Here is a 22,903-nt window from a genome sequence, read left to right on the forward strand (position 1 = left end):
CCATGTAATCACAATAAGCTAACCGGAAAAACCGAAAGCCTATCCCAGAAAAATCACCCTATAATTTCTGCTAACAAGATTCTCAAGAATCTAAAACCTGATTACAATATTTGAAAGAGTAGAAAATAAGAACCTGAAATCTAATGTAAAACGTGAGAGAGAAGAAGATAAAGTTGCTGTGCGCTTCCTCAGATCTGCTGCCTTTTATACTTTGACTTAATGGACTGATAATAGCTGTCAGATCTGAATGGATTCAACGGCTGAGGATTGTCACTTGAGCTAATACTAAAACGTCAGTGTTTCAGTCATGCGCAGTACGACACCGCTTAAGCTTCACTCAACAATCTCCACCTTGAAGCTTTAACACACCATCAAATCAAGAGAACCAAGTAACCTTATCAGTGCAGTTTCACCACAAATTGCTTATCACAGCTCGATTGCTGCAGGTCATTTGACATGCAGTAAGTTCAAGCAGTGCTTGAACTTAACCGGAGTGACTACCTTTGTTCCCATGTCAGCAGGATTGTCTTCAGTTGGTACCTTTTTCAGGCTGATCACTCCTTTCTGAACTAGCTCCCTCACAAAGTGGTACTTAACATCAACATGTTTGGTCCGTTCGTGGTACACAAGATTCTTGCACAAGTGGATGGCACTTTGGCTGTCTGAATAGACAGTAACTGTACCGTCCAGTAACTCTACCTCTGATAGTAATCCTTGGAGCCAAGGGGCTTCTTTGAATACGTCTGTGACAGCCACATATCTGTCTCGGTGGTGGACAATGCAACAATTGGCTGAAGCTAGGACTTCCAGCTCACACAATTCCCCCCCCAAAGGTAAACAAGTATGCAGTAGTTGACTTTCTTGAGTCCTTTTCACCTGCAAAATCAGAGTCTACAAAACCTACAAGATCAAGTGAGTCAAATCTTTTTCCATATTCCAGGCCAACATTCAATGTACTATTAATATACCTAAACAACCATTTGAGGGTAAGCCAATGCTTAAAACCAGGATTTGACATAAATCGACTTAAAAGGGAAATTGAAAAGGAGAGGTCAGGTCTAGTGCTGATCATGGCATACATAACAGACCCAATTACATTAGCATAGGGAACATTTTCCATTTTAATTAAATCTGCATCTGTTTTGGGACATTGACTCTTACTTAACATGAAATGTCCATCCAAAGGTATTGTTACTACTTTAGAACCTGTCATGCCAAATTTGGTCACTAGTTTTTGTAAATATGAAGTCTGATGCACCTTTAGTTCATTATGCTTTCTGTTTCTATCTATGACCATGCCTAAAATCCTTATTGCATGTTCTAAATCTTTCATATCAAATTCAGAGTTTAATTTTTTCTTTAACTCTTCTATCCTAGATTTAGACTTGCAAATTAAAAGCATGTCATCAACATACAGTAGCAAATACAAAGGCATATCATCATATAAAGCATAATAGAAACAACTGTCATATTTGCTTTTATTGAAGCCAATACTAAGAATAAAAACATCAAAACATTTATACCACTGTTTAGGGGACTGTTTCAGTCCATATAAGGATTTGTGAAGTAAGCATACATGGTTGGGCAGGTTTCTATCTACAAAACCTATGGGCTGTCTCATGTAAATTTTTTCATCCAAATTCCCATGCAAAAAGGCAGTCTTGACATCTAACTGTTCTAATTCTAGGTCCTTATGGGCAACAATGGCTAACATTATCCTAATGGTTTTATATTTCACAACGAGGGAGAATATCTCGTTAAAGTCTATTCCCTCCCGCTGTGTGTAACCTTTAGCTACCAACATAGCCTTATACCTATGAGGGTCAGAAGAGGTTATACCTTTCTTAAGTTTGAATAGTCATCTACACTCAACTAGTTTTTGGTCTTTGGTATTTGGAACCAAAGACCAGGTTCCATTTACCTTAAGGGACAACATCTCTTCCTTCATTGCAGCTTGCCATTGTGCTATGTCTTTGGATCTGACTGCTTCTTTATAGCAGTCTGATTCTGACCTCTTTACTTGAGCCCCTACCACCAGGGCTGTGTAAATCAAATCTGCATAAGAGTATCTTGATGGTGGCCTGATTTCTCTCCTACTTCTATCCCTGGCTAGCTGGTACTGGGCTAAAGGATCAGGATGGGGTTCTGCAGGTTCTGTTGCATTTTCCTCTTCCAAGTCAGGGTCTAGATCTAGTTCATTTACTTTAGCTTCCTGATGTTCCAATCCAGGTTGAATTTCAGTAGGCTCCACCTCAATTTGGACTCTCTCAGGCTGGTCCTGGTTCATAGGATTGTTGCTTGTTGATCCTGCATCAGGGTTAGCAACCTTGCAAGGAAATATATTTTCATTGAAAATTACATCCCTACTGATTATTATTCTGACTCTTGGGGTACTTCTATCCCAAAGCCTATACCCTTTGGTTCCCTCTTGATAACCTAGGAAGACACACCTAAGTGACCTAGGATCTAATTTCCCTTCACTGTTATGGACGTATGCAGCACATCCAAAGGTCCTCAAGTGTCCTAAACTAGGTTTCCTATTACTCCATTTTTCCTCAGGACACTTAAAGCTGATGGCACTTGAGGGACTTTTGTTAATAAGATAGGCAGCTGTGTTTAGGGCTTCTCCCCAAAATGACTTAGGAAGGCAGGATGTAAAGAGGAGGCATCTCACATTCTCTAAAAGGGTTCTGTTCATTCTTTCAGCAACCCCATTCTGCTGAGGGGTTCTCCTAACAGTTCTATGTCTTAGGATGTCATGTTCAGTGTAATAAAAGTCAAATTCCTGGTTACAGAACTCTAAACCATTGTTTGTTCTAAGGGTTTTAATTCTTCTGTCAGTTTGGTTCTCTACAAGGACCTTCCAACTTTTAAACCTACCCAAAGCTTCATCCTTAGTCCTAAGCAAGAAAACCCACACCTTCCTACTGTAATCATCTACTATGGACAGAAAATAACTACTATCCCCATGTGATTTGACCCTTTCAGGTCCCCACAAGTCAGCATGCAAGTATTTTAAGCAATTGGCAGCCAGGTAAGTCCCTTATTGGAAACTCAACCTATGTTGCTTGCCCATAATGTAGGTCTCACAGAATTCAAGAGGTTTAATAGGGTCCTTACCAAACAGGCCCTGCTTATGAAGGATGTCCAGGCCGTGCTTATGAAGGATGTCTAGGCCCTTTTGGCTCATATGGCCTAGTCTTAAGTGCCATTTTTCAGTAACATTCAAGTTAGTCGAAACCAAAGCAGAATTTAAACAATCAGCATAATAGGATCCAGACAGAATATACAAGCCATTTTTTTAATCCCTTCAAGCAAAACACAATTATTTTTATAAACATAAAGGCAACAATTTTCAGCTTTATAACTACAACCAGATTCATCTAAGACACCTAATGAAATTAAGTTTCTTTTTAATTCTGGAATGTACCTCACTTTAGTCAACTTGACAGTTTTACCACTGTTTAGTTTTAATGTGATGCTGCCTATCCCTTCAACCCTACAAGCATTATTATTCCCCATGTAGACAGTTTCTAACCTATTCTCCTCATAGTCCTGAAACTAGTCTTTATTGGGACACATATGAAAAGAGCACCCAGAGTCCATTACCCCAATCATTTATCTTTTCTGTTTTAGAAACAGTTAAAACTTCAAATTCTTCTAAACTGGACTTAGAGGTTGCTAGGTTGCTTTCAGTATTCCCTTGTTTCTGTTTCTTAAGCCAGGCATAACAGTTCTTTTTCAAATGGCCAACCTTGTTACAAAAGAAACACTTCCTGGTTTCTCCTTTGGCTTTACGTTTTTGTCTTCCCTTTTTCTTATTCCTAAGCCCACTATCAGACTGGACAGAATTACTAATCTGATTAAAATTACCCTTTCCTTTAACAAAAAGATTACTAACAGTTCTTCTCTACACTTTAATCTCTAATTCCCTAGCTTTTAATCCTGAAACTATTAAATCGACGCTTGGGATAGTATCAGTATATTGAAAGGCATTTTTTACAACCTGGTAATCTTCAGTTAAAGAATTCAAAAGAATCATAGCTAAACTCGAGTCTTCGAGTTCTTGATCCGCACCCTTCAACACTTGGGTCAGTTTCAAGAACTCATCAATATTCTCATCAATAGTCCTAGAGCTATCCATTTTATATGCAAATAAAACATTTTTTAAGTAAGCTAGATTAGGAGCAGATTGTAATGTATAAAGAGATTCGAGTTTACCCCATACCACTGCCGGAGTTTCAAAACTGTCTACCTTCCGCAGGACCGCGTCGGAGAGGTTCATGATTATCAGATTGTACGCCTCCTCCTCCAGCTCTGCCTTCTTTTTCACTTTCTCCTCTGACCATTTGGTCACGTCCTTTTCTAGTGCGATGGCTACCTTGTTATGAGATAACAACGCCTTCATTTTCTTTTTCCAACTGTTGAAATCAATTTTCCCATCAAATTGGGTGATTTTGACTCTTGTAGTAGTCATAGTGACGGATTACTGTTTGGATCTAGGATTGACTCATAAACCCTAATCTTGGTTAAGGTTGAATTCGAATAATTTCATGAAGTTGATTGGATATTATAAGGTTTTCTAAGCCCTAAGCCACTAATTTGACTGATTATACTGAAACCCCCAATTTGTATAAACCCTAGGTTTCAAGAATCACTCAAATCAGACCGAATAAACCCTAATCTCGCTCTAATACCACTGTTGTATTTAAAACAGAATTCAAACCTATCAATCAACACTCACAAACACAATCACAAGACTTAATCTACCAAGAACACAATCAAGAACACAAGATTTTTACCGTGGTTCGCTTATTCCAGTGGAATAAACTGCATCCACGTTGAGCTCCAAGCAAATTGGGACTCACTGCACTATAAGGATCAAAGTATTACAAGTACAACTCAATCACAACCCAAATCGCTCAACTCTTACACTGTTACAATAATCACTCTAACTTCCCTGTAATCACAATAAGCTAACCAGAAAAACCGAAAGCCTATCCCAGAAAAATCACCCTGTAATTTCTGCTAACAAGATTCTCAAGAATCTAAAACCTGATTACAATATTTGAAAGAGTAGAAGATAAGAACCTGAAATCTAATGTAAAACGCGAGAGAGAAGAAGATAAAGTTGCTGTGCACTTCCTCAGATTTGTTGCCTTTTATACTTTGACTTAATAGACTGATAATAGCCGTCAGATCTGAATGGATTCAACGGCTGAGGATTGTCACTTGAGCTAATACTAAAACGTCAACATTTCAGTCATGCGCAGTACGACAGCGCTTAAGCTTCACTCAACATAACACTTGCACCAAAAAACCATGAGCTGTGATTTAGCTTGTAACTAGACTTCCGGTGGGCCAACTATTCGAATCTCACTGAAAACAGCTTGTGACTAGGGGTATTTACCCGAGCCTTGATCGAGAATTAGTCTCATACTTTTATGTGTGGGGACATCTTGAGGCTTTCATCCAAAAAAAAACTTGCACTGAAGTCCACTTCAGTCTCATTTTCAAAATTGATCTTATGTTTTAATTTTTATTAATATTAGACGTGTTTTTTTGCTTAAACCTTTTTCTTTTTATGTTACAATAGAAAAGATACATATTCCATTATTCCTTGGCGACTAAAACTATGCAGCGTGGAAACAGAGTATAGATAAATCCTGAGCATTATAAAAATTACAACATGCAAAATTTTAATGTTGGTTTTAGAATCTTCTCCTAATTCCATTTGCAATATTTTTTTCATGTTGAAGAAATGTCAAATTCAAAGCGTGGAAAGCACGGCCCAATGACAATGAGACAGTTATCTACATTCTGAGATATCTAAGTTGACTTGACAGAGATATTTTGTCCCTCTGCAAATGGATCCATGTGTTGCTTTGAAGCATTTTCAGGGTCTAATCCAACCAAGTGAAGTCCATAAACTGTTGAAAAAAAGAAAGTGAAATTGTGTGGATGTCCTGTCCTGAAGCTCATTTTTATATTCAACAAAAACCCTGCCTCCCTCTGACTCTCTCTCCCAACAAGTACAGAGAAGAATACTTTATAGTAGCAGAATTCTCGAGAATCTATAGGCTTCTGTGCACCCACTACATTATTTTATGGTTTCCTGACTCAACTCATTTACTTTTTTATCACACTTAGCTTCAAACACCTTCAGAGATGTCAATGCTGCATTGGTTTAAAGTTTAAACAATTCCAAGTCAAATGAAAAACCCAAAGGGTATTTCAAAGTTCGGATTTTGTACCAATCCCATTTCAGTTTGTCTCCAACAAGACATGATCCTTACCTTATCCAGTCATTCCTCTACAGGTCTAATCAACGTTTGATGATGTCTTCTTAGACGCAACTCACGTGTTATTGCACTAAACAAACTTTTCATCCAATAATTCCCCACGAACTTGCTGTTGCTCTACTTGCTTATCTTTCCGTTTTTGTTTTCTTCTCTACGAAGTGAAAGCATTGCTTTTACATGTGGTATACACTAATATTGGTTTTTCTAATACTTATCTAAATTTAGGAGGCCTAAGGTGAAAAACTTCAAATGAAAATGGAAAAAGAAAAAGTTGTTGATAGGCTGAAGATAAAAGGGTAATTATTTGCACATATTGATTAGTCTCAATGAAATGTTTCTTAGGAATACAATGAATTAAGCATTCAATAAAACAAATGAAAGAGAAAGAATACCTTATCTTGTCCAGTTTTATCATACATTAATCATAGCAATGTCCCTAGCAAAAGAACCAAAGACACGTCTCACCACTTATCTTCAGTGTTCGAACAAAACAAGAAAAGAAAATCACATCCAATTTTGAGATATTTTTCATTCCAGCTTGTCAGTGAACACGCCTCTTAAATTGAAACAATTCCAATTTCAATGAACTCAAATATTACACTCTCCATAGAAACATTGCTATTAAACTGATGTTTCCATATTCCATCTTTGCACCAAAATCACCTTTGGGTAGCTTAAGTGGTAGGATGAATGTCAGAATGTGTGGTTAAGATGCATGATCCTAGTTTTGAATCCCTCCACTCTCATAACGGTAAGCTGCCTAGAAACCCTGTTCTAGGACCCTGTAAATTTTTACACCAATATGATAAGGTCAATAATCAAACTTTTGTTGTCAAAAGATTAATATTTGTTTTAATAAGCTAACATGATTATTCAAATATTCTTTCACACCCACTTTAGGTTCTAAATTTCCAACTCTTTTCAAAGATTCTACTTCAATCCCCATAACACTTTCTCTTACTCGTTGTGTTGTGTTTACTATTTTACTACTAGTATCCTTCACTTTCTTAATCCCTATTGGAAGAAAAGAGAGAGAGAGAGAGGGAGAGAGAGAGAAGAAACAAGAAGCCGAAAGAAGATAAAGCCATCGCGTAGCACAGCAACCGTTAAGTAGCCGACGCCAATATTCGTTGTTTGTTCCTCTTCCTCTCTTAAAACCCGTGGCAACCCGAGTGTTCTTTTTTAAAACCCCTTAAGCCTTGAACACTTTGTCTTTTCATTCTCTTTAAACTAATCTTCTCTCTTTGTGTAGTCACTAACTGTTCTCTTCTTTATATATCTTTCTTTGTCTAGTTTGCTTGATCTTCCCTTGGATCATTTTTACTCTTCCACGATGGAGAATGGTTTCACTTCTTCTCCTCGAAACGACACGTTTAACCCTGCTGGTCTTCGTGTTCTCGTGGTTGATGATGACCCAACTTGGCTTAAAATCCTTGAAAAGATGCTCAAAAAGTGTTCTTATGAAGGTTAAATTGAAGCTAACTTTACTTTGTTACTGTTTTTATTTGCTAATATCTCTCTTTCTGTTTTACCATTCATATAATTTGCTACATGAAGGCTCATTTTAATTGTTCTTCTGCTTTGTTATGTTTCAGTAACCACGTGTGGTTTAGCCCGAGATGCCTTAAGCTTGCTTCGTGAGAGAAAGGACGGTTATGACATCGTAATTAGTGATGTTAATATGGCTGGTATGGATGGTTTCAAACTCCTTGAGCATGTTGGCCTTGAAATGGACCTTCCTGTTATCTGTAAGTTCTTTGTTATAACTTGTAACACATGAACCTTTGTCCTGAATTCAAACATTTTCCTTGCCTCATTTTGTTTTTTTCCACATTCACTAGAACTCTGCTTTTGATGACTCATATATATGGACTGAGCAGTGATGTCTGTTGATGGAGAGACAAGCCGTGTAATGAAGGGTGTGCAACATGGAGCATGCGATTATCTTCTGAAGCCCATACGAATGAAAGAAGACACACAAAATCACAACCCAAATCGCTCAACTCTTACACTGTTACAATAATCACTCTAACTTTCCTGTAATCACAATAAGCTAACCAGAAAAACCGAAAGCCTATCCCAGAAAAATCACCCTGTAATTTCTGCTAACAAGATTCTCAAGAATCTAAAACCTGATTACAATATTTGAAAGAGTAGAAAATAAGAACCTGAAATCTAATGTAAAACGCGAGAGAGAAGAAGATAAAGTTGCTGTGCACTTCCTCAGATCTGTTGCCTTTTATACTTTGACTTAATGGACTGATAATAGCCGTCAGATTTGAATGGATTCAATGGCTGAGGATTATCACTTGAGCTAATACTAAAACGTCAGCGTTTCAGTCATGCGCAGTACGACACCGCTTAAGCTTCACTCAACATAACACTTGCACCAAAAAACCATGAGCTGTGATTTAGCTTGTAACTAGACTTTCGGTGGGCCAACTATTCGAATCTCACTGAAAACAATTTGTGACTAGGGGTATTTACTCAAGCCTTGATCGAGAATTAGTCTCATACTTTTATGTGTGGGGACATCTTGAGGCTTTCATCCAAAAAAAAACTTGCACTGAAGTCTACTTCAGTCTCATTTTCAAAATTGATCTTATGTTTTAATTTTTATTAATATTAGACGTCTTTTGTTGCTTAAACCTTTTTCTTTTTATGTTACAATAGAAAAGATACATATTCCATTATTCCTTGGTGACTAAATCTATGCAGCGTGGAAACAGAGTATAGATAAATCCTGAGCATTATAAAAATTACAACATGCAAAAATTTAATGTTGGTTTTAGAATCTTCTCCTAATTCCATTTGCAATATTTTTTTCATGTTGAAGAAATGTCAAATTCAAAGCGTGGAAAGCACGGCCCAATGACAATGAGACAGTTATCTACATTCTGAGATATCTAAGTTGACTTGACAGAGATATTTTGTCCCTCTGCAAATGGATCCATGTGTTGCTTTGAAGCATTTTCAGGGTCTAATCCAACCAAGTGAAGTCCATAAACTGTTGAAAAAAAGAAAGTGAAATTGTGTGGATGTCCTGTCCTGAAGCTCATTTTTATATTCAACAAAAACCCTGCCTCCCTCTGACTCTCTCTCCCAACAAGTACAGAGAAGAATACTTTATAGTAGCAGAATTATCGAGAATCTATAGGCTTCTGTGCTCCCACTACATTATTTTATGGTTTCCTGACTCAATTCATTTACTTTTTTATCCCACTTAGCTTCAAACACCTTCAGAGATGTCAATGCTGCATTGGTTTAAAGTTTAAACAATTCCAAGTCAAATGAAAAACCCAAAGGGTATTTCAAAGTTCGGATTTTGTACCAATCCCATTTCAGTTTGTCTCCAACAAGACATGATCCTTACCTTATCCAGTCATTCCTCTACAGGTCTAATCAACGTTTGATGATGTCTTCTTAGACGCAACTCACGTGTTATTGCACTAAACAAACTTTTCATCCAATAATTCCCCACGAACTTGCTGTTGCTCTACTTGCTTATCTTTCCGTTTTTGTTTTCTTCTCTACGAAGTGAAAGCATTGCTTTTACATGTGGTATACACTAATATTGGTTTTTCTAATACTTATCTAAATTTAGGAGGCCTAAGGTGAAAAACTTCAAATGAAAATGGAAAAAGAAAAAGTTGTTGATAGGCTGAAGATAAAAGGGTAATTATTTGCACATATTGATTAGTCTCAATGAAATGTTTCTTAGGAATACAATGAATTAAGCATTCAATAAAACAAATGAAAGAGAAAGAATACCTTATCTTGTCCAGTTTTATCATACATTAATCATAGCAATGTCCCTAGCAAAAGAACCAAAGACACGTCTCACCACTTATCTTCAGTGTTCGAACATAACAAGAAAAGAAAATCACATCCAATTTTGAGATATTTTTCATTCCAGCTTGTCAGTGAACACGCCTCTTAAATTGAAAAAATTCCAATTTCAATGAACTCAAATATTACACTCTTCATAGAAACATTGCTATTAAACTGATGTTTCCATATTCCATCTTTGCACCAAAATCACCTTTGGGTAGCTTAAGTGGTAGGATGAATGTCAGAATGTGTGGTTAAGACGCATGATCCTAGTTTTGAATCCCTCCACTCTCATGACGGTAAGCTGCCTGGAAACCCTGTTCCAGGACCCTGTAAATTTTTACACCAATATGATAAGGTCAATAATCAAACTTTTGTTGTCAAAAGATTAATATTTGTTTTAATAAGCTAACATGATTATTCAAATATTCTTTCACACCCACTTTAGGTTCTAAATTTCCAACTCTTTTCAAAGATTCTACTTCAATCCCCATAACACTTTCTCTTACTCGTTGTGTTGTGTTTACTATTTTACTACTAGTATCCTTCACTTTCTTAATCCCTATTGGAAGAAAAGAGAGAGAGAGAGAGGGAGAGAGAGAGAAGAAACAAGAAGCCGAAAGAAGATAAAGCCATCGCGTAGCACAGCAACCGTTAAGTAGCCGACGCCAATATTCGTTGTTTGTTCCTCTTCCTCTCTTAAAACCCGTGGCAACCCGAGTGTTCTTTTTTAAAACCCCTTAAGCCTTGAACACTTTGTCTTTTCATTCTCTTTAAACTAATCTTCTCTCTTTGTGTAGTCACTAACTGTTCTCTTCTTTATATATCTTTCTTTGTCTAGTTTGCTTGATCTTCCCTTGGATCATTTTTACTCTTCCACGATGGAGAATGGTTTCACTTCTTCTCCTCGAAACGACACGTTTAACCCTGCTGGTCTTCGTGTTCTCGTGGTTGATGATGACCCAACTTGGCTTAAAATCCTTGAAAAGATGCTCAAAAAGTGTTCTTATGAAGGTTAAATTGAAGCTAACTTTACTTTGTTACTGTTTTTATTTGCTAATATCTCTCTTTCTGTTTTACCATTCATATAATTTGCTACATGAAGGCTATAAGATTCTCTTTTACCATAATTGTTGATTGCTGGATGATATTTTCTGTGTTTTGGGTTACTACTGAAGTTTGATACATAGATTCTAAGGCATTAGCCATTTCTATTTTGGGGTTCTTTTTGGTTGAGTCCTTGAAGATAAATCCGTTTTTATGTAATTATTTCATTAAAATCCCAGCTTTGCATGTGAGTAGCTGGTAATATTTCTCTCGAACGATGAGAGTGCAAGAAATAAGGTTGAGTTGCATGTCATGATGTCCTTGTTTTCTTTTATTTTTCGCTTTTCTGATTTCAACATTAGTGGCAATTACTGAGAATTTAACCTTATGGTTTTCTTCGAAGGGTAGAATTTTCTAGATGGTAGGTCTAAATTTATGAGCTTGATCTTCTCATATTGAGTACATACTATAAGAATGTTATAAATCCAGTTTGACTGTTAATAGTGTAATCGGCTGTCAGATTGATTGAAGTCAATTGAAAAATATATTTTGTGTTCAAGCTTCAGTAATTGTTGTGTTCTGACCCATATGCTGAGTCTCAGCTAGACTGTTATTCCAGGCTCAGGCCTTAGGGAACACCTTTCTGGTTGTTATAGGGAAGCATTTGAGATTCACGGATATGTGTAAGAATGTTTGCTAGATGTTGGTGTTGGATACTGATTTCTGCAGTAATTGATCAAGATCACCCAAATTCTTTTACTTAAAGAGCATAAATCTGTTGCTGGAAAGCAATTTAGGATAAATCTTTTGTTCAAATAAATATTGTAGTAGGTGAACTATGGTTATGAAGGCTTCCATTAGTTCCTATGCCCAAACCCCTCAAAAAATTTCTTCTAGTCAAGTTCCAATTCAGAAAGCCCATTGTAAAGACCAATCAATGGATGCACTCAATTTCTACTGGAAAGTGTTATACAAGATAGTGGAATGAGACTGTTTTTATTTAATCTTGTGAATGCAATTTACAAATTCTAAATAGGAAGTTTAGTATAATTGATATTGCGCTAATTCTTAAGCAATGAAATGCCTTGCACTTAGCATGACCCCAGCACCAACTTCTCGTGTTTTATGCTTGGCTTGTTAATAGGTCTTTATCAATGATTGAGCTGAGTTTAAACCTCGAGCCTATTCTTTATCTTAATTTTTATTTTTTTTTATTTTAAGAAAATTGTATCTAAGTATATAACTTTGTTTTTTAAGGCATGTGCACAAGGAAAATAATCACATGGGGAAAATTAGACTTTAATTTCACTCAATTAACATCCCTTATGGCCTCTGAAACTTTATGGTAGTGCTTAGTTTGTTCACTGAAGATGCCTAGTTCAGGCTGATGACAAGCCAAACTTGTACAGAATCAAGATGCAGTAAGGCTTCTGAACGTTTGAGTTAGACATCATGCAGATTATGGGGTAATCTAATTTTAGTGTGGGAACTACATGATGAAGAATTTTAGTGAAATTTTCAAATATGTTGTAATAGAAATAATTAGTGTGCTACTGATTATGCTGTTGGGTTTCTACAATTATGTTAAATCAATGTGATCTCTCCTATGATTTAGATATTGTGGCCTGAACTACTGAAATTAAGGTTGGATGTTACTAATTGATATATGAGATCATATAAATGTGTGATGTAAGCTTAACCTTGATATAAGTTTAACCGAGCCAGAATTGAGCAGACCAAATCTGGCTTGGCTAAGCCTGCAGAAGCCATGTGTTGGCTTTGTAAATTCTCTTCATGATATCAATGTTAGGCCTATTTGCACCATTGATGTAAATATGTTGAGATCTTTGCATCTACCTCATTTAACTGGCTCCTTGACTTTCAAGTTTTTCTCTGTAGTATCTTTATTTTCAGTTTCTTTTTAGTTCCTTTTTCTCTCCTGGTGCTGTCCAATACTTTTACTTAGTGCATGTGATCAAACCTTCTCAATCATCCTTCCAGTTTATTACCAGTCACTATTGAATTTTTAAGAAGTTCTGTTGATTACTATTTCAGTCTTGGCATTCTTGTTTTGGAGAGTCATTCTAGTATCCTATCTGTATGTTTCTCTACGAACACCCTAGACTATATTTTGCGCTTTCTAAAGTTAAAATTGTACTGTTGATCTACTGTACAACATCCTCTTTAGTCTTACTGCACTCACTTAAAGTCTTTCAGTGCTGAGGATATCTTTTCCCTTCCTATACTTTTAAGGGAATTAATTGTCAGATCTTCCTTGTGCAACAGCTAGTAACTATCTTATTTGTTAAAATGGTTGATTATAAAATTGAAACACAATTAAGAATTTGAGTCATAAAAAATTATAACATAAAACTTGGTTTGCCATGGATTTTATCATACAGATTTTTTTCTTTTTTATTGGTAAAATTTTTATTGTACATGTTGATTTTGCTTTTTGGAAAATATTCTCAGCTGTTCAGCATACTGACCTCATATTTTCTTACAAATTTCAAGGTTCATTTTAATTATTCTTCTGCTTTGTTATGTTTCAGTAACCACGTGTGGTTTAGCCCGAGATGCCTTAAGCTTGCTTCGGGAGAGAAAGGACGGTTATGACATCGTAATTAGTGATGTTAATATGCCTGATATGGATGGTTTCAAACTCCTTGAGCATGTTGGCCTTGAAATGGACCTTCCTGTTATCAGTAAGTTCTTTGTTATAACTTGTAACACATGAACCTTTGTCCTGAATTCAAACATTTTCCTTGCCTCATTTTGTTTTTTTCCACATTCACTGAAACTCTGCTTTTGATGACTCATATATATGGACTGAGCAGTGATGTCTGTTGATGGAGAGACAAGCCGTGTAATGAAGGGTGTGCAACATGGAGCATGCGATTATCTTCTGAAGCCCATACGAATGAAAGAACTTAGAAATATATGGCAGCATGTCCTCAGAAAGAGGATACATGAGATTCGAGACATTGAGTGTCTTGAAGGGTTTGAAACTATCCAAATGTCCAGAAATATATCAGATCAGTCTGATGATGGACACTTGCTTACAGGAGAAGATCTGACCTCTATAAAGAAAAGAAAAGATTTTGAAAACAAGGACGACGACAAAGATTATGGGGATCCCTTGTCAACCAAAAAGGCTAGAGTGGTGTGGTCGGTCGACCTTCACCAAAAGTTTGTGAAAGCTGTAAATCAGATTGGATTTGATAGTAAGTGATCATCATGAACTAAAAATTTTTAATTAACTTCATGAAAGTTACGTGTTTTTCAATGATATAACTGCCATCTTTAGCATGCTTCAACAGAGCCATGACATGTGATGTCTGTTTAACAGAAGTTGGTCCTAAAAAAATTCTGGACTTGATGAACGTGCCATGGCTGACAAGAGAAAATGTTGCAAGCCATTTGCAGGTAAACCTCACTATTAGATTTTGCTGACGAATACGAGGGGTTTTTTCTAACCATATTAAGTTATTCTTTGCCTTCTAGGTTTGTTCAAGAAAAATTGTGGTTGATTATTTATCACATATTTAATTTGCAAAAAAACTATTCTACACTGCAGTAGGATGGCATATATACTACCCTTATTTATCTGCTTTATATCCTGTTATTTTAATTGTTTGAGGAAATGCTTACAAAAACTATACTCTTATATCTTTTTCAGTTAAACATCCATTTCATGACTTCTCTTATAATATCAATGGTGGTATTTAATTTGAAAGTCTATCCTTTTTTTTTCCCCTGAATCTAAAAACAGATTTCATGTGAGAGTCTATCCAGCTATCATGTTGCTCATATTTTCTTTTTGGCTAAGGTAGATAAAAAAGGTTGAATGTCCACCACATAGTGCTAATATTTCACAATCAATGTAGACATTTACTTATAATTTATGATGAACAAGTATGTTTTTCACCATAAAACTAGGAAAATGAAAGGAGAAAAAAATTAAAGTGTTGTATAATGATCAATAATGTCTTAACAAGATGAAAAGTGTCTTGAAGGAATTTTTCCTTTATGCAGAAGTACCGCCTCTATTTGAGTAGGCTACAGAAGGAAAATGAATTTAAAACTTCTGTTGGTGGGGTAAAGCATACAGATTCTGCGCCAAAAGATTCCAATGGAAGTTTTGGAATTCAGAACCCGATCAGCATGCAACAAACTGATATTTCAAATGGCAGCTATGAGTTTTCTTGCAGTAACTCCCTTATCCAGAATGTGAGTCCCAAGAGCGTTGAAGGTGACCTTCAGGGGATTGTTTCAGTGCCTGTAACAGAACCGAAAAGAGCTTTAAGTGTTGATGTACCTGATCCCCTTAAGGCCAGGAGTTCGCAAAGGGATTTTGACTGTTTTGTCCCACCAGAAGCAGATATAAGCTTCACAGCTTTTGATTCTACTATTCCAACCCAATTTTCTTGGTGTAAAGTTCCAGAATCACCATTCAAGCATGAATGCAAACCACTTCAGGATGGCTTCAGCCAGCTACCTCTGCCTGGCCCTCAGCATCCCATACAAAATGATCATAAACAGTCAGTTCCATCCGTAAGCTCCAAATCTTCTGTAGCTGACAGGGACATTGAAATTAAGCCTTTGGATGCCACGTGCAGAAGCCATCATTCCAATCATGCAAGTCCAACAGGAACTATGATTGACTCTTTCTCTGGCCAAGCAGAGGTTCCTATTGCTAGTCATCAAGCTTTTGAGCCTATCTCCACCACGGCATCGAGCATGAAAAATCAGGGCTTTAATCCGAGTTCCATCTCTAATTTAGATTCTGCGCAGAGAAACATAAACCGGGGAATTGGGTCATCTCTAGCAACACTGGATGAGGACTTAAAATTGTATTTGCTTCAAGGTGACTGTTTAGCAATGAATCTTGGACTCCAGGATATTGATTTTTCACTATACGATGATCCACTGCTCATCAATGAAGTGCCATTTCACTTGTACGACTCTAGGTTTGACTACGAGCATCCCTGTGACCCAGCAGAATATTCTGTTGTTGATCAAAGTTTGTTCATAGCATGACCTTACTCTGCCGATCGTATGTCTGTGATGCATAATGGATATTTTGCTATCTCGTATTAGGTAATGATTCTATAAATGGAGTGCTACAACTCTTTAAGAATAGGGATCTTATTTTCGCATGTATAATATGAGTGATGACAATCATTAAGCATAATACTCTTGCTACATGAAGTTCTTGACATCAGGTTGGCATTGGTTACTGATGTATATGTATGTTAAAGAAGCAATGGGACTATGGGTGGCAATGCTCAAACTGTCATCAGTCATTGCAGATTCTGTATGAGTGCTATTACCTAAATAGAAAACAAATGTCCTTGCTGACCGCTGTTTCTAACATGCTACCTGAATGTCATTACCTTTGGTCATTGCCCTTTCAATTTGACTAATCATGGATGGAAGATTTTAATTCTGGCATTGCAAGATAAGAAAGGATTCCATTTGCAAAATTTGTGGCAGACAAGTGATTCAAAATTTCAAATAATGTTCACCAGCGTTCAACCATCCGTGAGCGAGCGTTTAAGGGCTATTGACACAGGTTATAACTTGCAAATTTGATTTAATATATTTATACATGCTTCAACTTCCTTCTTGATATGATCATACACACTTGCTCTCACAATGAAGAGATTTTCACCCGTACCACTTATAATTCAGACACAAGTACTTTATGAGTCCAGGCTCCTATCTGATATTATTTCACTTTCACTAACTGCGGCAGCCATACACAAACTCTTATATTCATACATGACCATAGCGGCAGGTAAAGAACCAGTACAAAAATTTGACTTCTTATTGATGTTGAAAGCTGCTCAACAGAAATTACAAATCTCCACTAATATCCTCTCTAATCTGAATCGTGTTAAACACCATAAAGATTTTCTTCCATCCCCATAAAAGTGTAATTTACAATAGTAGCTCTTCAAGGTGGGCAACAGTTTGGTCAATTTCAACTGAATCTCCATGGCCATACTTATACCAAAACACCCTCTATTTAGAAATTCAACACTGTATATTTGGAGAAGCATTCTCATGTGCATTTTTCTTTGGCAGTGAAGTAACTGATAGAGTTGTGCTCTGGTTATTTTTCTCCATAACACGCTTAAAGCTTGCAGTACTCATAGAAGACCTCCATGGTGGTCTATTACTTGCATCCTGGACAGTGTCAGCAGTTTGCTTCCTTGCAAATTTTGGTAGAGAAGTGACTGGACGTGTTGTGCTTCTGTAATTTTGCTCCCTAACAAGCTTGGAGCTCTCTTTACTGATTGAAGGCATTCTAGGAGGCCGTGAGCTTGCATCCTGAACTGCAGTTGGAGTTGGCTTCCCTCCACGTTTCGGTGACCAAGGCTGAGTAAGTGGGATCTACAATATATGGTTCATCAAATTACCACCAACCAGATAAGCATCTAAACGAACATGAAAGAACAAAATAATATAAAATAATTTAAGAATCAAGACTTTTAACTCTAGGAAAGGTGTCTATAGATGTTGCGCCCTTATGTATCCACCACCAAAAGAGATATAGGGAGGAGGATCATAGGTAATACAACAAAATGAAACTGAATATAATAGGCTTTTGTAACAAGCTTGAAATCACAAAAAATAGTTCATTCCACGATAATGATTTTGGTATCATAGTAAAATAAATATAGATAATATAAGAACCTTCTTCATTTGATTGCTCGGGGAAGGCGAACCACAACGAAGATCTCCATTTAGTTTAGCTTTAAAGCCAGTACTCTGCCTCAACTTTTCAGCATCATGCTCAGCTTTCCCCTGCATAACATGGGAGAAAAGTTATCGGTTGGCTAGGGCCACAAAGCAAATGATTGAACAGAAAAAAATTGACTGTCTTCTTAGGTCCCCTTTAAGAAATAGGTCATGTTACAAGCTTAAATTGGCAACGTATTGTTTAATGCCTTTTAAAATGAACTCATAACAAAAGGCATCCCCAACATAAGGCCTCAAAAAAGAATACTAAAAAGAAAGGGTTACGACTACAGACAACTACAGCAGATTAATAAAAATCATAATTCACTGCAACAGTATAAACAGAGAAGATAGGTAAGAACCTTTTTTGCCTGATTACTCTGGAAATTAGGTCGACAATTCAAAAGTTCATTCTTTTTAGCACCAAAGCCAGTACTCTGCCTCAGTTTTATAATGCCATGCTCTGTTTTCTCCTGCATAAAATGAAAGGAAAAATTAGTAAAGGTTCATTGTCTGACCATGCAAGGGAGATAAATCGTACAATCCCTTACTAACCACTAAAGGAAGGTACATCAAACCTAACATATTATATTACAATCACCTGGGGCAACTCAAATCTTTATTTATTGGTTCACATTATTAAGAAAACTTGCAACCTTCAACATATTTCCACATTTTTTAGATCTTGGCCCCATTCAAAAGCTAAGATGGTTGTATTTTTTTTCATTCAGCAACTGCCTAATAAACACAACAACACTACTATAAAGTCAAGTAAAATAAACCTTCGATCTAGTTTTCAGTTGTGCCTTTTCTGCTTCCTTTGCTTTGCTTTTCTCTTCCAGCTTCTGATAGAACTGACATGTAGCAAACAGATAAAAGGTATCAAAGGTTGGTAACATTACAACTCATGACATGATAAGAAATAAAACATATTACATAATCCTTGCCTCTTTCCTTTTTACTGCTCTTTCTTCACTTCTGAAGCTAAAAGGAGAGGATATATTTGGAGATTGTACTTTGCTTCCATTGATTTTCGCAGATTCTGAGCCACTGCCATACAACCAGTAAAATATAACTTAGAAGTTTCCATGTGAAAGTGTTATCACTACTTCCTTGTCCAGTCAATAAACATTTAATACTCATATAGAAGGTGAAATCAGTAAATATAGTATAACCGATGTTGGATGAGGTACTTAAGATCAGGACAGTTAAATACTTTTCAAATTTTATAACATGAGATCAAAGAGATGTGCATAGTTAAAAATAACTAGACCTGAAAATAAAAAAAGTAGCAATAACATGATTTATAAAGCAACAATTACAGGATATGCATACACAAGGAAAATTAAGTAGCAAAAATTCTTACTCCGTAGGGAGGGAATGCAATTTCCCGAATTCAGCCATTCCTCCGGAAACTGACTTATTGAGAAGTGCTTTATTCCTGTAACAATGATTCTTATCATGTTAGTAACAGATATAGTTTTTTTCTGCATGCAGTAAAAACAGAGAGTGTTTCATATTGGCTGAGACAATTTTTAGGGTAGAATACCTTTTATCTTCTGACTGGAAAATTTTGGAAAGATGCTTAGATACCCCATTAACAGAAGCCTGCAGATTGTAAATAAAAATCATCTTGTTGATTTAACATATTCTTCCTAGTATGATGAACAATTAGATGTGTGTGTACATGTATAAGGTTCGAAAAGGTGTACAGGGAATAGAAGTTACTCTGATTGGATTTCGTATGGGAGTTGAACTGTCTTTGGGTATTTTGGGGGAACCTTTACTGGTTTCACTAGCATGCGAAGTGAAATTAATTGACATATGGAGGGTTTTTGGAACTACTCTCTTTTTCTCATGTGAGTCTCCTACAGACTTCTTAGCAACATTATTTACATTTCTAGGTGGTAAGGAACGAGCTTGCTTGGAAGGATATGATGCCAGTCCTGATTCTCTGCTTTGAGTTGATGACTTTGCTGAGCAACTTGACCTTTTTTTCTTGCTTGACGAAGCCAAATTCTCTTGATCTACAACTTCCTGCATTGTACAAAACAATAATAAATATAATATACTAAGTTAAACAGGATTAAAAAAAATGGATTGGCTAGACATATAACCTTGTTGAGCATGTTCTCAACAGGGGAAGCCACAATCTCGTTGAGGAAATCAGCATTCTGAATCTGCTTCAAGCTATCAGCTTGGATAGGTTTCTCCACATTGACAGCACATTCTATTACCGGTGCAGCTCCTTTCGAATCAGCATTTTCTACCTCATTATTTACATTGATAGAATTGCATGCATTTGCATCAAGAGAATTGGCTACCTCAGTATCAGGAAGATTTTTTTCACATTGTTTATCACTAACTACATGGCTATTTTTCTTTGCTAACTCTAAATCTGTGGAAGAGCCATTGTCAGTATTGGAAATATATTGTTCTTGTTGTTTGTCGATGACCAGGTGGCTGTTTGCTTCTACTGACTCTGTATCCGTGGGGGAGTCATTGTGAATTTCACCAGTAGTTTTTAAATCAGGGGCATCATTAGCAGCTGATTTTGCTTCCTCAATTGCTGCTGCTTTCATGGCAGCTTTTCTCTTATAATGAGCTTCAAAATATGCTTTCTTCTCAGCTACAGAACCTGGTTTAGAAAACTTCTCAACTTCTTCTAAGTAACGATTGTGAGAAAATGTTGACCATTTCTCCCAAGCCAGAGATTCTGACACAAATCGCCCGAATGATATTGATTCTGTAAGAGCATGAATAGGATCACCCTGTAATGTAAAACAACTTATGAGTTTCCTCTTCAAAGCCATACAACATAGATTTTCTACTGATAGTAATAACCAAAAACATTAAGCATGAATGGGGATTTTTATCCAAATATATCTAAATGCATATTGAACAGGGAAATATGAAAAAATTTCACTAAATCATCTCATACTTGAGTAGAAAATTCATAATTATCCATGATATTGAAACCCCACCCAGTTTTTTGCTACTGTAATTACAAAACAACAGAATTTCGCTAGCCCCAATAAGGAGCACATGAAAACGTGACTATAAATAAAAACAGAATGGACAATAGAAGACACAACACCAAAGATCAATCGCAACCTGATTACATCAAATAAACAGTAGACAGCAAAGGAATCAAATTGTAACATAAGAATCATTTAGAAAATTAAAGAAAGAGATATTCCTGTCTGGTTCTAGGAAGTTATTAAGGAAAAGAAACTGCTTGAAAGTAACTTCCTTTAGTAGTTATTAGGCAGTTTCAGCAGTTTCTCTTCATTTCTTCTGCTCCTTCCCAAGAACACAAACGGAAGTTATGTATCCAATCTAACACAACCAAGAATTGAATGCAATTTCCAATATCTCCCAGAAGCCAAAAGAAACCATAAGAACAAATTAAAAAAAAAAAAAAAAAGGGAACATGTATTGGAGACTTCATTTGTAAGATATATATTAATATGTATCTAAAGATTTCAATAGAAAATAACAGAACAAGAAGACAGAAAACCAAGAAACGCAGAACTTAAAAAAATATTTCAAAACAAACCTCTTTGGCTTCACAAGAAGCGTCAGATGGATGAGAAAACGATCTCAAGAGCACAGCTGATTCACCCATTTCTTTATGTATAGACTTAAAACCCTTTCTTATCTTTTCTTTCTTTCTTTCTTCTTCCTTTCTTGGTTAAAAATGATAATATTTATCAAGCGAGCTCACTACCCAGAATGAAGTTCACTGACAATATTCACTCGGGAATTTGAATCACTGACTCATAGGCTCATATGGGTCCGTTTCTCGTGGTCCAGAGAAGCAAAGCAACACCATGTAACTGAGACACAAAATGATACACGCAGAATAGAAAGAAACTTTTAAATGTGGGGGTTTTTCGGTTTGCCTTTAGTATATATATTCACTACTGTTTTCTTCTAAAAAAGATTGAATCTTTGCTATGAAAAAAATGAATCTATGAGTTGGACCCATTAAAGCTTTCCCAACGTCTACTTCTCTTTTTTGTTTGGGTTATATATGTGTGTGTGTGTGATGTGAAGATGGTAAACAAGATGTGAGGTGGGTGAGAGAAAGTATCAAACTTTATTGCATTAGTTTATAAGTTGTAATTTGAATTTGAAGCAGAGAGAGAGAGAGACATTTCTCCTCGAATAATTGGGGGGTTTTGCAACGGCTTTTGTCTACAAGGAATGAATATGAATTAAAGAGTAAACGACTTTTTCCCACACAAGGTTTACCTTAATTACTTTTTTCACCCAAAAAGTTTTAAAATACTACTTTTCACCCAAAGTTTATATTCTATTAACACAAAATACATTTCATTTTCTCAACTGGTGTTGTGCGAGTTATTGAAAACCAGGGTAACAGGAGTTTTACAGAGTAGAGACCATTGAATCGAATGGTGGTTAGAGGTGAAAAAATGGGCTGGGTTAGGCAAGTCGGCTTGACTAAACCCAGGCTCGGCTTAAGGGCGGGTCGAGTTGGGCTCGGCCTGGGTATCCCTCAACGGGTTTATTTTTATTTTTTCAAACTTGTCGAGCCCGGCGAGGTTGGCCATTTCTTTTTTTGTTGGGCGGGCTCGCAAAAAAACCCATCGGATCGATCGAGCCAAGCTAGCCCTTTTGAAAAAAGAGTCGATCAAATCCAACTTGGCCCGCAAATTGCCCAGGCCCAACACGGGCTGAGCCACCCGCTTTTCCACCTCTAATAGTGATGACCGATTAAATATTTACCATAGAAATCAACCAAAAAACAGCTAAGAACAAAAAACCCTAACTTTACGATGATCGAGAATTGATGAGAAATCAAATTTCAAAATAAGAGAGATTTTATAGAGAAAAGATCAGAGATTTAAATAGTGGTGATGAAAAGAATTTTTACTATTAAAATCGATTTTGGATAATAACGTAATATAAACTTTGGATGAAAAAGTAGTATTTTAAAATTTTTTGGGTGA

The 22,903-nt window shown here is 36.4% G+C and overlaps 3 protein-coding genes across 4 annotated transcripts; 2 read left to right on the forward strand and 1 right to left on the reverse strand.

The window, feature by feature from the left end:
* Positions 1-7,458: 7,458 nt before the first annotated feature.
* Positions 7,459-8,325, forward strand: LOC116128615 (two-component response regulator ARR11-like). Its single transcript, XM_031414368.1, has 3 exons — positions 7,459-7,768; positions 7,898-8,050; positions 8,183-8,325. The coding sequence occupies exons 1-3, from the start codon at positions 7,636-7,638 to the stop codon at positions 8,323-8,325; spliced, it is 429 nt and encodes a 142-aa protein (XP_031270228.1). The 5' UTR covers positions 7,459-7,635.
* A 2,413-nt stretch (positions 8,326-10,738) lies between these two features.
* Positions 10,739-16,391, forward strand: LOC116128210 (two-component response regulator ARR11-like). 2 transcript variants are annotated; one of them, XM_031413911.1, is made up of 6 exons: positions 10,739-10,786; positions 10,975-11,147; positions 13,733-13,885; positions 14,018-14,404; positions 14,530-14,606; positions 15,216-16,391. In XM_031413911.1, exons 2-6 carry the CDS (start codon positions 11,015-11,017, stop codon positions 16,218-16,220), a joined length of 1,755 nt encoding a protein of 584 aa, XP_031269771.1. In that variant the 5' UTR covers positions 10,739-10,786; positions 10,975-11,014; the 3' UTR covers positions 16,221-16,391. The 2 variants fall into 2 exon arrangements, with proteins under 2 accessions (XP_031269771.1, XP_031269765.1); XM_031413905.1 differs by having other exon boundaries at positions 10,744-10,813.
* Positions 16,392-16,743: 352 nt separating this feature from the next.
* On the reverse strand, positions 16,744-21,836 carry LOC116128203 (protein WVD2-like 7). Its single transcript, XM_031413900.1, has 10 exons — positions 21,487-21,836; positions 20,045-20,698; positions 19,656-19,964; positions 19,477-19,535; positions 19,294-19,368; positions 18,875-18,977; positions 18,710-18,781; positions 18,290-18,400; positions 17,883-17,993; positions 16,744-17,579 (listed from the first exon to the last, which is right to left on the reverse strand). The coding sequence occupies exons 1-10, from the start codon at positions 21,553-21,555 to the stop codon at positions 17,220-17,222; spliced, it is 1,923 nt and encodes a 640-aa protein (XP_031269760.1). The 5' UTR covers positions 21,556-21,836; the 3' UTR covers positions 16,744-17,219.
* Positions 21,837-22,903: the final 1,067 nt, after the last annotated feature.

The sequence above is a fragment of the Pistacia vera genome, unplaced genomic scaffold (genome assembly GCF_008641045.1).
Source record: "Pistacia vera cultivar Batoury unplaced genomic scaffold, PisVer_v2 Contig1055, whole genome shotgun sequence".
Classification (NCBI taxonomy): Eukaryota; Viridiplantae; Streptophyta; class Magnoliopsida; order Sapindales; family Anacardiaceae; genus Pistacia; species Pistacia vera.